Source organism: Balaenoptera borealis, assembly GCF_965194805.1.
Source record: "Balaenoptera borealis genome assembly, chromosome: 7".
Taxonomy (NCBI): Eukaryota; Metazoa; Chordata; class Mammalia; order Artiodactyla; family Balaenopteridae; genus Balaenoptera; species Balaenoptera borealis.
This window is the reverse complement of record NC_138864.1, coordinates 58270099-58288263: the sequence shown is the minus strand read 5'-3', so window position 1 is coordinate 58288263 and position 18165 is coordinate 58270099. Positions and strand designations below refer to the sequence as shown.

At 38.0% G+C, this 18165-nt stretch overlaps 2 protein-coding genes across 11 annotated transcripts in view; one reads left to right on the top strand and one right to left on the bottom strand.

Annotated features, from left to right (window-relative positions):
- The window catches only part of HDAC9 (histone deacetylase 9), a 999956-nt gene that overhangs the window by 562702 nt on the left and 419089 nt on the right, over nt 1-18165 (top strand). For 6 of the 10 annotated variants that reach the window (XM_082398347.1, XM_082398346.1, XM_082398351.1 and 3 more), the window contains one exon: nt 16367-16498. The exons of the other annotated variants lie outside the window; for them this stretch is intronic. In XM_082398347.1, coding sequence (XP_082254473.1) covers nt 16367-16498 — 132 coding nt within the window. The remainder of the gene's footprint in view (nt 1-16366; nt 16499-18165) is intronic. 10 annotated transcript variants of the gene reach the window in all.
- PRPS1L1 (phosphoribosyl pyrophosphate synthetase 1 like 1) overlaps nt 1-18165 on the bottom strand; it is a 753632-nt gene that overhangs the window by 623997 nt on the left and 111470 nt on the right.

Sequence of the window (18165 nt, the reverse complement as noted above, 5' to 3'; positions counted from 1 at the left end):
GCAACGTTTGAAACCTGGTCTTTTACTGTAAGTTTCCTTTCATGCTTGGCTATATGCGAGCATTCATTTTTTTCATTCAACAGCTGTTTATTGAGACCCACCATGAGTCTATGTAGTTGTTCAGTCCTGAGAGTAGACACAGGAGTAATTGTTGCATTTACTATTCCGAGTGCTATGTGTGGTAATTTCAGTGAAGCAGTGAGGGTTAGAGCCATATTGCAGTGGTTTGAGGTTAGGAAGCAGTGGTGGCAAGTGTAAAGCTACTTAAAAAAAAAAAAAAAAACTTGGCTGTGAATTAAAGTATAAATGCAGACAGTAGCTAATAATATCTGTATCTCAGGAGGGCTTATTTTTATTTGAATGGGAAAAATCTGAGCATGTCTACATGCTGAGAAGAAAGCCAGCAGAGAGAGGGAGTTTGAAGTTACAGATTGAGTAACCTCTGTTAGTATTGCATAATTTAGCTAAATTTTGCTTGGCATTTAATTTTTTTTAATTTATTTTTAATTTATTTTTATTTTTGGCTGCATTGGGTCTTCGTTGATGTGTGCGGGCTTTCTCTAGTTGCGGTGAGCGGGGGCTACTCTTCGTTGCAGTGTGTGGGCTTCTCACTGCGGTGGCTTCTCTTGTTGTGGAGCACGGGCTCTAGGCACGAGGGCTTCAGTAGTTATGGCATGTGGGCTTCAGTAGTTGTGGGTCATGGGCCCTAGAGCACAGGCTCAGTAGTTGTGGCACACGGGCTTAGTTGCTCTGCGGCACATGGGATATTCCCGGACCAGGGCTTGACTCTGTGTCCCCTGCATTGGCAGGCGGATTCTCAACCACTGCGCCACCAGGCAAGCCCTGACATTTATTTTTGAAGCTTTGTCTTCCACTTAGTATCCTTTCCCCACCCTGCTAGCATATTTAATACCCATCCCTTAAATTTGCCAGCATCTTCCTCTGGACAGGGTTGTTTCCTCTGCCTAGAACTGCACTTCCCTCCCACCTCTGCCTGTCAGGATCTCTCTGTCCCCAGGATTTCCCCTCAAGGCAAATGAATCTCTGCCTCCCAGCCCCAAAGCTCTGCTTACACCTATCACATGGCATTGATGACAGTGTGTCATTTGGTCTTGCTAGACCAGGAATGCCTAGGAGAAAACGGCTCTCTGGTCTATCTCTGAGACAGTTGCCTCAGCACTTAACACACCCCTTTCCCCATTCATTGATTCATTCATTCAATAAATAACTAATGGGTTTAATCTATGTGGTAGGTACTGTATATATGCCGAATAAACAGTGGACATGTGTCCACAACAGAGGACATAACTAGACATGTTCCCACTACTCATGGAACTTGGAACTTTGGTTCTCAGTATTATTTAATAGCTCTTAAACTTAATTAAACAATGGAACCAACTGAATAGAAAGTTTCATTTTAACTATAAAAAGTGATGAAATATATCTCATTATTATTATTTGCTTATTATCACTTATTATTATTTGTTTCTGTCCAGAATCACATTGTTTGATTAAAGTATCTTATCTGTTAAAAATAGCAATTTGTACTTTAAATGTCATAAAATTTTTTTAAATAGTTATTTCTTCTTCTGTCCTAGTATTAAAAACAAAACCAAAAACCCAGCCTTGAGTAGCAATTTGTGTATTCATTCAGTCAGTAGACTTTTTCTGAGTGCTGACTAAGCCAGTTGAGTACCAGGCACTGTGGAGAAATACTGTGAGGAAAAGGAAACGAGATTCAGCATAGAGTCCTGCTGTTGGGCTGAGGAAACTCAGTGCCCTGTCGTGGGCTTTTGAGCTTTAGAGGTGCCTGCTCTGGCTCACGAGATGAAACATCCACAGATGCTAATGGAGAATGCCAACCCAGAGCTAGCAACCCTTCCACTCTAGACGGAGCTCCTGTTAAGCAAGAGCTCCATTTTGTTTTCCCATACTGCTCTGAGCTACTTCCCGGGACTCCGTCATACTCTCTGCCCTTTATACCCACTGATTTTTTTTTTTTCACAAGAAAGTTGTTGTCATTGTTGTTTTCATATGAATTTAATTTCTGTTTACATTGATGGAAGGAAATACAAATGGACATGTAGATTCACAACGATGTGTGCTACTGTGCTTCGAAAGCAAAGCATTGTAGATCACCTAAATGCCCAAATGTTATCAAATGCTTACATAAAATATTGCATATTCACATGTAAATATGGCTGAATAATATATGGTATATCCACATAATGTATTTTTAAAAGACTATGTAATTGCTTGGGAAAAGATTCATGATAGATTTTTAAATGAAAAACAGAATAAATGTAATCATTTCAAGGAATAGATAATTACTGGGATAATTACATAGTACCTTATTAAGTGAACAAACAGGATATTATTATAAATGTAATATGATTCTCATTTTCAAATACTTTTATAAATACAACACAAAGGATACATGAGTAGGGTATATACTCAGTTTGTCCTGTTTCCAAAAATTTCAAACATGCATGATTCACATAATCAGAAGAAAGCAATAAATGTAATTACAAAACACTTTTCAGAAGATCACACTATAAATTGAGTAACATTTACCAATGTGCGTTTTGAAGAAGAATAATTCTCTTTGAACAAATAGACATAATTAGCGTGTTCTAAATAAGAAGATGGATGGTTGTCTACATTAATATTTCTGAAACTAAAAGAAGAGTATTATAATTTGTCCAGGAAATTGCATTTATATATTACCATAAACGTGGCTAGCTATTAGAAGCTAAAATTTCCCAATAAGTGGTTTCTGAAAAAACTGTTTTATATGAATTACATATCATTAAATGATTGTGATTAGAAAGAGTTAGACTAGACATTTTGCTTCTCAATATCAAAATGTATAAAATCTGACTCATAACATTGAAGATTCATATTATCCAAGCCCCCAAAAAAGCATAAGTTGTATTAGATTTACTATATTTTTCTGAATGCTAATTTGAAAATACATGGCCTTTGTCTAGTTATGAGATTTTTAAATTAGAGTAAGCTATATCTTTATTTTTATTTTTTTTAACATCTTTATTGGAGTATAACTGCTTTACAATGGTGTGTTACTTTCTGCTTTATAACAAAGTGAATCAGCTATACATATACATATATCCCCATTTCTCCTCCCTCTTGCGTCTCCCTCCCACCCTCCCTATCCCACCCCTCTAGGTGGTCACAAAGCACCGAGCTGATCTCCCTGTGCCATGTGACTGCTTCCCACTAGCTTTCTCTTTTACATTTGGTAGTATATATAAGTCCATGCACTCTCTCACTTCGTCCCAGCTTACCCTTCCCCCTCCCCATGTCCTCAAGTCCATTCTCTACATCTGTGTCTTTATTCCTGTCCTGCCCCTAGGTTCTTCAGAACGTTTTTTTTAGATTCCATATATATGTGTTAGCATATGGTATTTATTTGTCTCTTTCTGACTCACTTCACTCTGTATGACAGACTCTAGGTCCATCCACCTCACTACGAATAACTCAATTTCGTTTCTTTTTATGGCTGAGTAATATTCCATTGTATATATGTGCCACATCTTTTTTATCGATTCATCTGTTGATGGACACTTAGTTTGCTTCCATGTCCTGGCTATTGTAAATAGAGCTACAATGAACCTTGTAGTATATGACTCTTTTTGAATTATGGTTTTCTCAGGGTATATGCCCAATAGTGGGATTGCTGGGTCATATGGCAGTTCTATTTTTAGTTTCTTAAGGAACCTCCATACTGTTCTCCTTAGTGGCTGTATCAATTTACATTCCCACCAACAGTGCAAGAGGGTTCCCTTTTCTCCACACCCTCTCCAGCATTTATTGTTTGTAGATTTTTTGATGATGGCCGTTCTGATTGGTGTGAGGTGATACCTCATTGTAGTTTGATTTGCATTTCTCTAATGATTAGTGATGTTGAGCTTCCTTTCATGTGTTTGTTGGCAATCTGTATATCTTCTTTGGAGAAATATCTGTTTAGGTCTTCTGCCCATTTTTGGATTGGGTTGTTTTTTTTGATATTGAGCTGCATGAGCTGCTTGTAAATTTTGGAGATTAATCGTTTGTCAGTTGCTTCATTTCCAAATCTTTTCTCCCATTCTAAGGGTTGTCTTTCTTTTTGTCTTGTTTATGGTTTCCTTTATTGTGCAAAAGCTTTTAAGTTTCATTAGGTCCCATTTGTTTATTTTTGTTTTTATTTCCATTTCTCTAGGAGGTGGGTTAAAAAGGATCTAGCTGTGATTTATGTCAGAGTGTTCTGCCTATGTTTTCCTCTAAGAGTTTTACAGTGTCTGGCCTTACATTTAGGTCTTTAATCCATTTTTAGTTTATTTTTGTGTATGGTGTTAAGGAGTGTTCTAATTTCATTCTTTTACATGTAGTTGTCCAGTTTTCCCAGCACCACTTATTGAAGAGGCTGTTTTTTCTCCACTGTATATTCTTGCCTCCTTTATCAAAGATAAGGTGACTATATGTGTGTGGGTTTATCTCCAGGCTTTCTATCCTGTTCCATTGATCTATATTTCTGTTTTTGTGCCAGTACCATACTGTCTTTATTACTGTAGCTTTGTAGTATAGTCTGAAGTCAGGGAGCCTGATTCCTCCAGCTCTGTTTTTCTTTCTCAAGATTGCGTTGGCTATTCGGAGTCTTTTGTGTTTCCATACAAATGGTGAAATTTTTTGTTCTAGTTCTTTGAAAAATGCCATTGGTAGTTTGATAGGGATTGCATTGAATCTGTAGATTGCTTTGGGTAGTATAGCCATTTTCACAATGTTGATTCTTCCAGTCCAAGAACGTGGTATATCTCTCCATCTGTTTGTATCATCTTTAATTTCTTTCATCAGTGTCTTATAGCTTTCTGCATACAGATCTTTTGTCTCCTTAGGTAGGTTTATTCCTAGGTATTTTATTCTTTTTCTTGCAATGGTAAATGGGAGTGTTTCCTTAATTTCTCTTTCAGATTTTTCATCATTAGTGTATAGGAATGCAAGATTTCTGTGCATTAATTTTGTATCCTGCTACTTTACCAAATTCATTGATTAGCTCTAGTAGTTTTCTGGTAGCGTCTTTAGGATTCTCTATGTATAGTATCATGTCATCTGCAAACAGTGACAGCTTTACTTCTTCTTTTCCAATTTGAATTCCTTTTATTTCTTTTTCTTCTCTGATTGCTGTGGCTAAAATGTCCACAACTATGTTGAATAACAGTGGTGAGAGTGGGCAACCTTGTCTTGTTCCTGATCTTAGTGGAAATGGTTTCAGTTTTTCACCATTGAGAACAATGTTGGCTGTGGGTTTGTCCTATATGGCCTTTATTATGTTCAGGTAAGTTCCCTCTATGCCTACTTTCTGGAGAGTTTTTATCATATATGGGTGTTGAATTTTGTCAAAAGCTTTTTCTGCATCTATTGAGATGATCGTATGGTTTTTATCCTTCAATTTGTTAATATGGTGTATCACATTGATTCATTTGCATATATTGAAGAAACCTTGCATTCCTGGGATAAATCCCACTTGATCATGGTGTATGATCCTTTTAATGTGCTGTTGGATTCTGGTTGCTAATATTTTGTTGAGGATTTTTGCATCTATGTTCATCAGTGATATTGGCCTGTAGTTTTCTTTCTTTGTGACATATTTGTCTGGCTTTGCTATCATGGTGATGGTGGCCTCGTAGAATGAGTTTGGGAGTGTTCTTCCCTCTGCTATATTTTGTAAGAGTTTGAGAAGGGTAGGTGTTAGCTCTTCTCTAAGTGTTTGATAGAATTTGCCTGTGAAGCCATCTGGTCCTGGGCTTTTGTTTGTTGGAAGATGTTTAATCACATTCTCAATTTCAGTGCTTGTGCCTGGTCTGTTTATATTTTCTATTTCTTCCTGGTTGAGTCTTGGAAGGTTGTGCTTTTCTAAGAATTTGTCCATTTCTTCCAGGTTGTCCATTTTATTGGCAAGAAGTCGCTTGTAGTAATCTCTCATGGACCTATGTATTTCTGCAGTGTCAGTTGTTACTTCTCCTTTTTCATTTCTAATTCTATTGATTTGAGTCTTCTCCCTTTTTTTCTTGATGAGTCTCGCTAATGGTTTATCAATTTGTTTATCTTAAAGAACAAGCTTTTAGTTTTATTGATCTTTGCTCTTGTTTCCTTCATTTCTTTTTCATTTATTTCTGATCTGATATTTATGATTTCTTTCCTTCTGCTAACTTGGTTTTTTTTTTTTTTGTTCTTTCTCTAATTGCTTTAGATGTAAGTTTAGGTTGTTTATTTGAGATGTTTTTTGTTTCCTGAGGTAGGATTGTATTACTCTAAACTTCCCTCTTAGAACAGCTTTTGCTGCATCCCATAGGTTTTGGGTTGTTGTGTTTTCATTGTCATTTGTTTCTAGGTAATTTTTGATTTCTGAAGTGATCTCTTGGTTATTTAGTAGTGTATTGTTTAGCCTCCATGTGTTTGTATTTTTTACAGATTTTTTCCCTGTAATTGATATCTAGCCTCATAGCATTTTGGTCAGAAAAGATACTTGACACAATTTCAATTTTCTTAAATTTACCTAGCCTTGATTTGTGACCCAAGATATGATCTATCCTGGAGAATGTTCCATAAGCACTTGAGAAGAAAGTGTATTCTGTTGTTTTTGGATGGAATGTCCTATAAATATCAATTAAGGCCATCTTGTTTAATGTATCATTTAAAGCTTGTGTTTCCTTATTTATTTTCATTTTGGATGATCTGTCCATTGGTGAAAGTGGGGTAAGTCCCCTACTATGATTGTGTTACTGTCGATTCCCCATTTTAAGTCTGTTAGCATTTGCCTTACATATTGACGTGCTCCTATGTTGGGTTCATAAATATTTACAATTGTTATATCTTCTACTTGGGTTGATCCCTTGATCATTATGTAGTGTCCTTCTTTGTCTCTTTTAATAGTCTTTATTTTAAAGTCTATCTTGTCTGATATGAGAATTGCTACTCCAGCTTCCTTTTAATTTCCATTTGCATGTAATATCTTTTTCCATCCCCTCACTTTCAGTCTGTATGTGTCCCTAGGTGTGAAGTGGGTCTCTTGTAGACAGCATATATATAGGTCTTGTTTTTGTATCCATTCAGCCAGTCTATGTCTTTTGGTTGGAGCATTTAATCCATTTACATTTAAGGTAATTATCGATATGTATGTTCCTATTACCATTTTCTTAATTGTTTTGGGTTTGTTATTGTGGGTATTTTCCTTCTCTTATGTTTCCTGCCTAGAGAAGTTCCTTTAGGATTTGTTGTAAAGCTGGTTTGGTGGTGCTGAATTCTCTTACCTTTTGCTTTTCTGTAAAGGTTTTAATAACTCAGTTGAATCTGAATGAGATCCTTGCTGGGTAGAGTAATCTTGGTTGTAGGTTTTTCCCTTTCATCACTTTAAATATGTCCTGCCCCTCCCTTCTGTCTTGCAGAGTTTCTGCTGAAAGATCAGATGTTAACCTTATGGGGATTCCCTTGTATGCTATTTATTGTTTTCCCTTGCTGCTTTTAATATTTTTTCTTTGTATTTAATTTTTGTTAGTTTGATTAATATGTGTCTTGGGGTGTTTCTCCTTGGATGTATCCTGTATGGGACTCTCTGCACTTCCTGGACTTAACTGACTATTTCCTTTCCCATATTAGGGAAGTTTTCAACTATAATCTCTTCAAATATCTTCTCAGTCCCTTTCTTTTTCTCTTCTTCTTCTGGGACCCCTATAATTCTAATGTTGGTGCGTTTAATGTTGTCCCAGGGGTCTCTGAGACTGTCCTCAATTCTTTTCATTCTTTTTCCTTTATTCTGTGCTGCAGTAGTTATTTCCACTATTTTATCTTCCATTTGTCCATTCTTCTGCCTCAGTTATTCTGCTATTGATTCCTTCTAGAGAATTTTTCATTTCATTTATTGTGTTGTTCATCATTGTTTTCTCTTTAGTTCTTCTAGGTCCTTGTTAAACGTTTCTTGTATTTTCTCCATTGTATTTCCAAGGTTTTGGATCATATTTACTATCATTACTCTGAATTCTTTTTCAGGTAGACTGCCTATTTCCTCTTCATTTGGTTGGTCTGGTGGGTTTTTACCTTGCTCCTTCATCTGCTGTGTGTTTCTCTGTCTTCTCATTTTGCTTAACTTACTCTGTTTGGGGTCTCCGTTTCACGGGCTGCAGGTTTGTAGTCCCTGTTGTTTTTGGTGTCTGTCCTCAGTGGCTTCAGTGGGTTGTGTAGGCTTCCTGGTGGAGGGGACTAGTGCCTGTGTTCTGGTGAATGAGGCTGGATCTTGTCTTTCTGGCGGGCAGGTTCCCATCCGGTGGTGTGTTTTGGGGTTGTGTGACCTTATTATGATTTTAGTCCTCTCTGCTAAAAGGTGGGGTTGTGTTCCTGTCTTGCTAGTTGTTTGGCATAGGTTGTCCAGCACTGGAGCTTGCTGGTCGTTGAGTGGAGCTGGGTCTTAGCATTGAGATGGAGATCTCTGGGAGAGCTTTCGCTGTTTGATGTTACATGGAGCTGAGAGGTCTCTGGTGGGCCAGTGTACTGGACTCGGCTCTCCCACATCAGAGGCACAGGCCTGACAGCCGGCCAGAGCACCAAGACCCTGTCAGCCACACGGCTCACAAGAAAAGGGAGAAAAAAAGAAACAAACAAACAAACAAATTTAAAAAAATAAAATAAAATAAAGTTATTAAAATAAAAAATAATTATTAAAAATAAAAATAATTAAAAAGTAATAAAAAAAAGAACAGATCAACCAAACCAAAAAGCAAATCCACCAGTGATAACAAGTGCTAAAAACTATACTAAAAAAAAAAAAAAAAAGGACAGACAGAATCCTAGGACAAATGGTAAAAGAAAAGCTATACAGACAAAATCACATGCAGAAGCATACACATACACACTCACAAAAAGAGAAAAAGGGAAAATATATATATTTCTTTGCTGCCAACGTCCACCTTCTCAATTTGGGATGATTCGTTGTCTATTCAGGTATTCCACAGATGCAGGGTACATCAAGTTGATCGTGGAGATTTAATCCGCTGCTCCTGAGGCTACTGGGAGAGATTTCCCTTTCTCTTCTTTGTTCGCACAGCTCCTGGGGTTCAGCTTTGTGTTTGGCCCCGCCTCTGCGTGTAGGTCGCCTGAGGGCATCTGTTTCCTGCCCAGACAGGACGGGGTTAAAGTAGCAGCTGATTCGGGGGCTCTGGCAGAGGCCGGTGTGATGTTGCACCAGCCTGAGGCGCGCCGTGCGTTCTCCCTGGGAAGTTGTCCCTGGATCACGGGACTGTGGCAGTGGCGGGCTGCACAGGCTCCCGGGAGGGTAGGTGTGGAGAGTGACCTGTGCTTGCACACAGGCTTCTTGGTGGTGGCAGCAGCAGCCTTAGCGTCTCAAGCCCATCTCTGGGGTCCACGCTGATAGCCGCGGCTTCTGCCTGTCTCTGGAGCTCATTTAGGCGGCGCTCTGAATCCCCTTTCCTCACGCACCCTGAAACAGTGGCCTCTTGCCTCTTCAGCAGCTGCAGATTTTTTCCCGGACTCCCTCCCAGCTAGCTGTGGCGCACTAGCCCCTTCAGGCTGTGTTCACGCCGCCAACCCCAGTCCTCTCCCTGCGATCGGACTGAAGCCTGAGCCTCAGCTCCCAGCCCCCGCCCACCCCGGCAGGTGAGCAGACAAGCCTCTCGGGCTGGTGAGTGCTGGTCGGGACCGATCCTCTGTGCGGGAATCTCTCCGCTTTGCCCTCCGCACCCCTGTTGCTGCGCTCTACTCCGTGGCTCCGAAGCTTCCCCCCACCCCCGCCATCCCCCGTCTCCGCCCGCGAAGGGGCTTCCTAGTGTGTGGAAACCTTTCCTCCTTCACAGCTCCCTCCCAGAGGTGCAGGTCCCGTCCCTATTCTTTTGTCTCTGTTTTTTCTTTTTTCTTTTGCCCTACCCAGGTACATGGGGAGTTTCTTGCCTTTTGGGAGGTCTGAGGTCTTCTGCCAGCATTCAGTAGGTGTTCTGTGTGAGTTGTTCCACTTGTAGATGTATTTCTGATGTATTTGTGGGGAGGAAGGTGATCTCCATGTCTTACTCCTCCACCATCTTGAAGGTCTCCCTCACTATATCTTTAGATCAACTAGATAAGAGAATTTACTTGTGTTCCCAAAGTGTCTTTTCATAATTGTAATGATCATTTGATTGAACAGTTCACACATGACAAGGAATACTACAGTGTTAGTGTAAAAGTGACTTGGGCAGGAACTACTCCAGGAAACCTAATATTCAGAAAGGACATTCAAAATAGAGTGAATGGGTCATAGATTATACCTGCTTGGTTCTAAGTGACAGAGTGTCAGAATATGGCAGCTCCAAGGTAGCCCTGTGGGTGGGAAATAGCAGGAGAAATCCAGGAGAGAGGGAGGCTAGGTTGATAAACTGATAGATATCTAGTCCAGCAGAGAAGAATAGACAATGCCAGAGAAGGGATCTGACACTGGCTATGGAAGCTTGACCTTCACCTATGATTGTAGTGCTAAACATGGAGGTGGAATTGTTGAGTATCTTAAATATTCATTAATATTAAGATACATTTCTTAATCTAGTACTTAATCTTGATAGATCATTAATGATCTTAATTAATAATATCATTAATCATTACTCAATGGAAACATCTTTCTTTTCTCCTTATGATCATATCCAATGAGAATGAATAACTTCTTTATACCATGATACGTAGTTACTGAATTTTTGTCTAAATTACTGATGTAAAGAATATTCATAAGTTAAGATTAAAAATGAGCAGAAACAAAATGCACAAAGTAGGTAATCATTCTTAGTAAAACAGGATGTATTTAAGACATAGAGTAAATAGAGTAGAAATTATAAACAGGCAAGTAAAAAAAGTGCAGAAAGTACGGAAAGTCAGTTATTAACCATAAAGTATTTTAAATACACTAAGTGAAATATCAGAAAAGGACCATCATTATTTTTGTTGTTGTTATAGATACTATTGCCCTAAGCAAAAGGAGTAAACCACTTTTAGGCTTCTATCCCTCTGCTTACATTTTAATTTTATTCGTTTTGTTTTATTTTAATATAAGTTTCGTAGTCTTATATGTGGACACAATTAAACATTCGTTTATTCAACATCTCTCTATTGAACAACTTTTTTGTGATGGCCAGTTGAGCTAGGAATTTCATTCTACCCCTTTAATCTTCCATCGTGATGTATCCATATATATCATCTACCGTAGATGACAAAATGATTCATGGAGATCAAAAAACTCACCCAGGTTTGCTGGGTGTTAGTACATGAAAAAGTTAGCGTTGAAATCTGAGTCTAGTTTGTTTGTGTCAGAGTCCCATTTGCTCCCGCAAAAGATAGTTTCCACGTTCGTATGTGTGTACATGTGCAAAAGTGACACCTCCACACTCAAATACATGCTCAACACACCAATCTCTTAGAGAAATGACCAGTCTGGGCCTTGTCACTTACTGTGCCTTAGAATCCTAATTTTTTAACTTGTGCTTTTTAACTTGTGCTTCTTCTACCTAACTACCTAACTCTATTTCTTTCCCATTGTTTATTTTCATACCCACTGATACCTAAGTTCATTCTGCACCATGGAGATCAGTATGAGAGGAAAGATTCAAATATATTTAACTCATAAGGCATTCTTCACATGTTTTCTGTTTCCTTCATTCACTTTTTTTTTAAGTGAAAAGAGAAAAAGGTTTTAGTTCTCTCCTCTTTACCATTGTTTTCATTTAAATATTTATAATCAATTTTTTATGCAGTGTTTTCATCTCAGCAAACAAATGCATGCAGATGGGCACACATGCACTAAAAGCTTGCCTTCTGTTTTTGTGATTAATTGAGATGTAGAGAGTGATGGGTGTGGGGTAAAAATAGAAATGCAATTAATGCAGCTAGGCATGAAATACATTCAAATACAAGCAGAATGTCTCCCCAGCTAGTGATCTCTTTCTGGGCTCTTGAGGATTTTCCTCCCATTAGTAAGTCACTGGAATGGAAATCTTCAGCCTTTGGGGATACCAGAGCATTAAACATGGAATTAACTCTTAACTGCAAACTGAGTCAGCTCAATAGGTCATTAATTCTACTGCTTGGGTATATATCATGCTGAGCTTTGGTGTGTGGGCTTCTGAAATGTTAGGAGTGAGTTTATAAAGCATTGCAAGAACTAAATGATGGTTATCTATCATTCCAACCTTTGCCTTCACCACTTAGATACTAATATATCTGGTGACTCAAAATCAGAATTGAAATGCAGGCAAAAGCTTTTGCTAAAACCAATGGATTTGGACCTTTACTTAGAAAAGTTGTATATTGTGTATTTTGAGAAAATAAATTTATGTTGCACTTTATAGAATATGTGATTCCTAGTTTTTACAAAGCTGTGTCCTCAGTTGATAAAGATATCACCGTGCCTCAAATATTATCCTACCCCAAATTAAGAATCTTTCTGCATATCTTCATAACGAGTAGAAGTTGACTAGCTTTGCTTTGAATGTTTTAAAATAAATTTCTAAGTATAAAGTGTATTGAAATATTTAATATTTTAAGCCACCTATAGCACTCCCTGATTTCTGATAATATTTCTTTTCTTCCCATACTCTTTTACATCCTCTTTGAGAATCTCCAACAGATACTATTATCTCCTTTGATCATCCCAGTGTAGTACAGTTATTAACAACTTGCATTTACTGATTGCTTACCCAAGGTTTTTCACACTTGATGATACTGATGTTTGGGTCCAGATAATTCTTTGCTGTGGGGGCCTATCCTGTGCATTGTAGGATGTTTAGCAGCATCGCTGGCCTCTACCCACTACATTCCAGCAGCAACTCCCCATACTGACAATCAGAATATCTCCAGACATAGCCACATGTCCCTTGGTGTCACAATCTTTGCTGGTTGAGAACCACTGGTTTATCTTCTACTAGACATTATTTTGTTTGAGTCTACAATAACTTTGTAAAACATGAAGGACTGTGTTAATCAGAGTCTTGGCAGGAAACAGAACCTACACAATATGGGTCATAGACTTTTACGAAGGGACTGCTTACAACTGCTTAGGGATGTTGAGGCACCCAGAAAATAGCAACAGTGAGAAGCCAGGGCTAAAGAAGCAAGGAGAGGAAATAATGTTGCTGGAGTGCTGGGAAAGCTGAAGGTGTGGAGCAGAGCCCTCAAGAGGGAGATGAAATCAGGACGGGACAAAGCTACACCTGGTGATGCAGCACTGTAGCAGAGAGAGCATAGGATACCTGGTCTCTCACTCCTTAATTCTTTGATCACTAGCCAGTCCTACCAATAGGTGGAGTCCAGATGAAATCCAACCAGCAAAGAACTGAGTGATGCAGTCCCAGGATTCGGTCCCATGAACTCAGAGAAAGAAGGAAATGGAATCTGTTGGAGCATATGGAGGGAAAAAAAAAAAAAACCTATCTCCATTGTAACACGAGAAACTGAGATTTAGAGATATAAAGTAATTCATCCAAAGCCAAAGACCTAATGCGTGAAGTGAAGCGGGCATATAAAGCACATCTATTTCACTCCATGCACTACAAAGGTATCTTCATTGCTTATTTGCATGAATGAGCGGACTGATAGTAGCTGAAAGATGCAAAACCAGGACCCAGTTCTCATTCCTATTCTAATGTTCACTTTTTTTTAATGTTGTCACTGAAAGATATTTAAGAGCTGTATATCCAGCCCATTCTCATAGACATGTAGGAACAAAAGCTATCTGCCCACCTGTAAAAGCTTATGGAATTCTAGGTTTCATGTAGAATGTTTAAGTGGCATATGCTGATTTTCCAAGCTGTTGGCGCATTTTCATCTTGATTGCAGAAACTCGGGCCAGCTGGTGCAATGTGTTAGGAGCAGGAGGACTGGACTGGGAATCAGGGGCTCCGGGGCCCAGCCCTGGCTCTGTCATCCCTAGTGTAACACCCCCGCCACCAGCAGTAGCAGCAAGAATAAAAATTCCGTAAACCTTTTCTTCCGTTTTGCGTTCACCCAGATCTCCGCAGTTATTCTCAGGTATCTAATCCAGTGGCCACAGTTCTGTGAAGTAAGGAAGGTATCAGAGTTTCATGTTTCACAAACGAGGAGTCAGGCTCAGATAGTACTAAAGTCTCGCTGAAAATCGCGTAGCTGGGAAGTGTGGTCCCAACTCCACATATTCCCACTGAAAACACAGTGCCTTTTCTCCCCCACCTTTGAAATGATGAATCAGTCAGTGCACTTCCTCTGGAGAGCCAGTCCGTAGTGTTGAATCTGTTAGGCTTCATCATAAAGTCATGTCTAGATTAAAGTCTGAGACTCTGTGATTTTTGTCCTAGGGTTATAAGCAAGGTGGCAGCAGATACTAATCTGGTTAGCACATAGGGATTCCTCATTTTTTCCTTTCTGGGTTTTAGATGGAATATATTTATTAACCTACAGCTTTTCAGAGACAAAATTGGTATTTTAAAGGCATTTAAAAATAAATATATACCGGGGGTGGGGGTGGGGTGGAATCTAAGTAAATTAATACAGTTCCATTTTTTCCCCTTATTCATGGGTAAGTTGGATGCTAGTAATTCAGACTCAGCCTTCTCGACTAAGATAAAGTGAGTTGAAGGAAGCTCTGGACTCCTGGAAGGTCTGGCAAGAACCTTAATCCTTCCCCCAGACTATTTCCCTTCTTTGCCTTAAGGTGGGAGGCCCAGGAAGTAAGACATTTCAGGTCTCTAGTCACTGAGCTTCTTGTACTCAGTCCTGATCTCTGCCCACCTCTCCTGCCCATTTTCTACTTTTACAATATTTTCAGCACCGCCTCTTTATTTTTACTTTTCCAGTATTTTCAGGCATAAAATCAGGTGTAAAACACAAAAAAATTAACTTTTTTATTTTACCTATCCAGTTCCAAGAAAATCTAAGATTCTTAGTCCAAGGTAGAGCTAAAGAAAAGGGAAAAAGAGAAGAACAAAGAAGAAAGTAAAGTATAGGATTTTGAAGTCAAAAACAAAAAATAAATAAATGAGTAATAAAAGATTGTATGTTCTACGTTTGATACTCTCTGTAGTTTGGCAGAATTATAAAATTCCTTCAAAGAAATCATTTTATCTGATCCAGAATTATAGCTACATTATAACATTGTATCTGATGTAGATGATTAGTAATGCTTTGGAAAAGCAGTTGTATAATTGTTATACTGTTCATACATAAAGAAAGGTGGAAGAGCAGCATTTTCAGTATTTAGAAGATTAGAGTTGAGCTAGGTTACCTGGGTACAGATCCTGGCTTCATCCCTTTTTACTTTTGTGACCTTGGCAAGTTACTTTCCCTGTCTGGGTTTTGGTTTCTTCATTGATATATTCAAGGTGTAAATAGAATCTATCCCATATGGATTTTTATGGTTGAAGAAGTTAATATTGACAAAGCTTTTAGGACAGTAGTGGAACATAATAATCACTATGTGAACGTTAGTTGTCATCAGAAACATTGTTTCCCTAATCATCATCATCATCATTATCATCTCCACCAGCACCATCATAATCACCAATTTCTACTACAGAGTCAATCCAATGTTTCCATTCTTCTAAAGTATAATCACTTAAAAACCTAATAAATAATGACTAATTATAGAGCATCGCTATTTAGGATAGTTCAACCAAAGAAATAGTAACGTATGTATGAATAATGTGCATTCGTATTTTGCAACATATAACCTAACTCAGAACTTTAGTAATAAGACTTGGCCACCCTTCCTTTCTAATTGATTGTGTACTCACTGTATACAAAGGTTTATTCATAGTGATTCTACTTGGTTTTGTGTTGTTATACCGAGTATATTTTCCCAGGATTTCAGGTTCGAAACTACTGACAATGAAATATTTCAGGAGTCAGAATCAGACATAAATTATATGCTGCAGAGGTGTCTTCTTATTACCAGAAGTCAGCCTAGAGTCTCTAAAATCACATTAAGGTACTGTTTTTGTGGTTATTGAGTTTCACCCTTGAGAGAATTGAAAGGACTGACAATGAAGTGTAATAAATCTTACTCTGACCCAGACATACTCAGTCATTTAACTTCCCGTTAACAATCCCAATTCTGCTACCTAAAATAAGTCGAAACATATTTTTTCTCCTTTTTCACTTTACATTTAGAGAAGTAGAAGAACATTTCACATATTTCATAAAAATAATTATGACATTTGTTTAATTAATTTACAGTCAATGCCTTATTTACATGCTTGGGGTTTTACTTTGAGATGAGAAGGGACTATGAAACGGGTGAGCCGTTTTTTATACACAGGAGCGATTGGCTCTCCATTTTTTAATTTTTATCTATTTTCTTTGTCTCAATCCCCAGCCTCTGAGCCCAACTTGAAGGTGCGGTCCAGGTTAAAACAGAAAGTGGCAGAGAGGAGAAGCAGCCCCTTACTCAGGCGGAAGGATGGAAATGTTGTCACTTCATTCAAGAAGCGAATGTTTGAGGTGACAGGTAATTGAGGACTGGGCAGATATACAGTAAAACATGCTGCTAGTAGGAATGAAAAAAAAAAAAGTTTAGAAAAATATACCTGTTGTATATTAAAAGTTATTTTGAGGAGAAACATTTCTCGAAAGGAAATTATATTGAAAACTCACAAGTAGTTCAGTAAACCTTGCCATGCATTCACCAACTGTGTTAAACAGGAAATGAATGAAAAACAGAACTGTGTGTCAATAGGCATAACTAGGGAATGCCAAAGCTCACCTTAATCTTTTCAGAAACAAGCAGTCTATTTTGGGAATGCCAACCAGGAGAATATAACTTTTAATTAAATTTGATCAGAAATGCGCAGAGGGAGGTCCAAGAAGAACACTTCCCCCATACTCAGACATGAATGTACAAAATACACCTGGGAAAATTAAACTACGTGGAACAGCAAAACCTTGACTTTTCAACAAATTTACAGAACTCATAAATGACTTTATGTGTTTACTAGTGAACTGGGACTTATGGCAGGAGGGGGATATATTGCCTTTTATGAAGGGAAAGAAACTGTCATTTTCACTAGTCTCAAATGGAAGAGTTCTTATTTTTTTAGCTGCCTGGTTAGTAGTGGGGTGAACAGGTTAGGAAATTCAACCTGATGTCTTACAAAGCCCTCTAGTCCCATTTGTACCTGGTCTGAAATTGGAGAAGACATAGGGATACCAGAACCAGAAAGGCTAGCCAATACTGACTACTGTTTATCGAGTACCTACTTAGAGCTATGCATTGTATCTGGTCATTTCCTTTGGTTGCATCAATAAAGAAATGGTATTCTACAACCATTTGTCTCCATCCCCAAGGAAAATTGTGCTTATACCAATATAGTCAGTTGGTATTATTTCTCCAAGATCAGATCTTATTCTTCACAAGTTTTAACCAATTATTTGTTTTCTATATCTTCTTTCGTCATGATAGTGTCTAGTTTAGGGAGACAGTATGGAGAAGATTGCAGAGGTAGAGGCAGAGGTGGAAGAGTACAGAATACTAATGACACAGTGCTTTGACAGGCTACTAGGGCAAAAAAATGTTTAGTCTTCTATTCAGTCCTGACAGATTAATATGTTTATCTGAGGGAAAGTATTGGTGGGAAAATTTTTTCTTGAGGGAGAAGAAATATTAAATAAACAATTACTTTACTAGAGTTTATTTTCCAATATCAAATATAATCACTAATTTTGACCAATTGAATTCTAAATTTAGAGTTATAGACTTTTTTTGCCAAGAAACGTATATGTATTTTAGTGAATAAAAATCTTAAGTAAGTTTTCATAATAGAGGTCCTTGGTGGGTTTGGGGAGTTGGGGAGTGAATCTGTTTTAATGAATGTAAGCAATAATGAACATATCAATTGTCTAATGTAAACGAAATATAGGTGATTTTTCTAATGGGAGAGAGTAGGTTCTCTTATAACAGAAAAACTTGAAAATAGAAAAACATACATTACTTTTTTTGTTTTTTTTAGAATCTTATTGTTTAAGGTCATATTTATTAATCCCAATTTCTTTTCTATTTTCCTATTAATCTTTTTCTTGATCATAACTTTTTTCCCATGGTCACTTGCTCGTCCTTACCAAATTTCAGTGGAATTTAGCTCAATGCTTATCTGAGTAACAATTAATTCTCATTTGTAA